The sequence below is a fragment of the Sphaeroforma arctica genome (assembly GCF_001186125.1).
Source record: "Sphaeroforma arctica JP610 unplaced genomic scaffold supercont1.1519, whole genome shotgun sequence".
NCBI lineage: Eukaryota > Ichthyosporea > Ichthyophonida > Sphaeroforma > Sphaeroforma arctica.
The window spans coordinates 1-2329 of record NW_014039039.1 but is presented as its reverse complement, the minus strand read 5'-3'; the positions used below and the strand labels follow the sequence as shown (position 1 = coordinate 2329).

The 2329-nt window shown below is 38.9% G+C and overlaps 1 protein-coding gene across 2 annotated transcripts in view; it reads left to right on the top strand.

Annotated features, from left to right (window-relative positions):
* The window catches only part of SARC_11078, a gene marked incomplete at both ends in the record, with an annotated part of 7467 nt that extends 5286 nt beyond the window's left edge, over positions 1–2181 (top strand). Inside the window, 3 exons of one of the 2 annotated variants that reach the window (XM_014294843.1) lie at positions 391–481; positions 1236–1358; positions 2081–2181. In XM_014294843.1, coding sequence (XP_014150318.1) covers positions 391–481; positions 1236–1358; positions 2081–2181 — 315 coding nt within the window. Of the gene's footprint in view, positions 1–390; positions 482–1202; positions 1359–2080 lie in introns of both variants that reach the window. The other variant, XM_014294844.1, reaches the window with a different exon arrangement.
* Between the last annotated feature and the right edge of the window lie 148 nt (positions 2182–2329).

The window sequence follows — 2329 nt, the reverse complement described above, 5'->3', positions numbered from 1 at the left end:
TATTAGTGTGTGTGTGTGTATAAATATATATATATATATATATATATATATATATATATATATATATATATATATATATATATATATATATATATATATATATATATAGAACATGTAGCATTTTAATGACAATTCCCAATTGATACATCCCACTATGTAACCTATCTCTTTAATGGTGCGCATATGTGGCAGGATTCTACCTACTATTGTCCACTCAATCGTCACCGAAGTCCCTCAACTGACCCTATACATCAAGAGAAGCAAGCGTCCTTGGATTGAATCCTCACTCCTATAGAGCCCTAACTGGTATCTGAAACGGTTTTAACTCACGTATGATCGTTCACAGAACCCAAGATCGTCCTATTGTCGTGGGATGCGGTGCTATCGCAGTCACAGGAGACGTTCCGTCGACTGCTGGCGGATGGGAGCAGCCACACCTTCGTACTCGCCACGTCTGTAGCCCATGCATATAACAGCAATGGTAAGGAAGCATGTGTGGGTGTGTGTGTATGTGTTTATGTGTATGTGTAAGTTTGTGCATGTGCGTATCTGGAAGTACCTGTGTATGGCATCTATAAGTGTCTGTATATGTGTATCTATGAGTATGTATCCAGATGTTTTCAAAAGTATTTATGTGTGTATATGTAAGTATATGTAATGTGAAACTATAAGTATATATCCACATGTATTCATAAGTAATATGTGTATGTGTGCATATATACGTCGATGTATATGTGTATCTATTTAAGTATATATCCATGTGTGTCCATAGGTATTCGTGTACGTTTGTCTGTAAGTTCATGTATTTTTGTACAAGTATATATCCACGTGTCCATTCACAAGTAGTTTGTATATGTGTATATATAGGTTTATGCTTGTGTGTATATATAAGTTTGTATCCATGTGTATGCATAAGTATCTCTGTGTGTGTATCTATAGCTTTGTGTAATAAGTTTGTTTTTAATTATCTGTATCCATAAGTAGTTTTTTGTATGTGTCTTCAGTAGTTTGTGCTGTGTATGTGTTTATGTAAATGTGTATCCATATGTTCTTCGTGTATGTATCGTACGTAGTTTGTTTAGTTTATAAGTTTATATCATACATGTGCGTTGTATATAATATGTACTAGAGACATAGCTGATACACAATACCACTCATCATCTCACTGCCTTGCTATATACATACATGTGCTTTCCATATAGGGCTTATGTCGCTATACTATGCCTCGCGAACAGATCACAGGCACGCGTTGGCTCTCCCAGAGGGACCCGAAGACCTGATCAAAAACATATCATCCATTAGGAAACCCACAACCAAACGCTGCAACACACTGTTTGCCTGCCCGCCCTTCTATGATGGTAGGTAAATATTAGTAGGTAAGGTGATATGACGGTAGGTAAATAATAGTAGGTAAAGGGATATGATGGTAGGTAAATAATAGTAGATAAGGCAATATGATGGTAGGTAAATAATAGTAGGTATGGTGATATGATGGTAGGTAAATAGTTGTAGGTAAGGTAATATGATGGTAGGTAAATAGTAGTAGGTAAGGGCTTATGATGGTAGGTAACTGGCCTGTGTGTGTAGTAGCCAATGAGCATATGCTGAATGTCGTACTATACCGTTCCCGAGTGACCTCCCAGAGTCTGGGGCAGACTCGATGCAATCCTCTCTTTTCCTTAGAGGTGAGTGTTATTCGCTTGTGGTTAAGTGTAAGTATGGTAATGGCTGTATACTCGTGCACTCTCCTACTTCGATACGTACGGCGTACATGTATACCGGTGCCAAGTCTTTGGCCAGAAACGCTGGAATGGACTGTGTCAGTGTGCCTCCTTCAATGCACACTTTGTGTTACGCAGGTAGGTACAGAAACTTATGCAACGACAGACGAAGTACAATACACTTTGTGTACAATATAAACATGTGTTACACTCGTAGGTACAGAGACTTATGCAATGACCGACGAAGTACAACTAAAGCCATCTTATCACCAGAGATGTTCTGTACATTGTCTTATGACGCATACAATTGACACACCACGGCATTCGACAAATCCTAGACCCTAAACCCTAAACCCTAGGTCTATTGAAGTCGGCATCGGCCGCTACGCTAAATACCTGGAGTATCGACTGCAACTACTCTGCTGGCAGCCCTTTATCAAGCGCAACTGTGGACAGGTAGGTATGTGCAAATGTACCTACTCACCACACACGCGACATGTCTATCTGATACGCTCACGTTGCAAATTCGAGGTACTTCTTGGAAATAGCATTGGTCTTCTGATATATATATGTATGTATGTATGTATGTATGTATGTATATGTATATG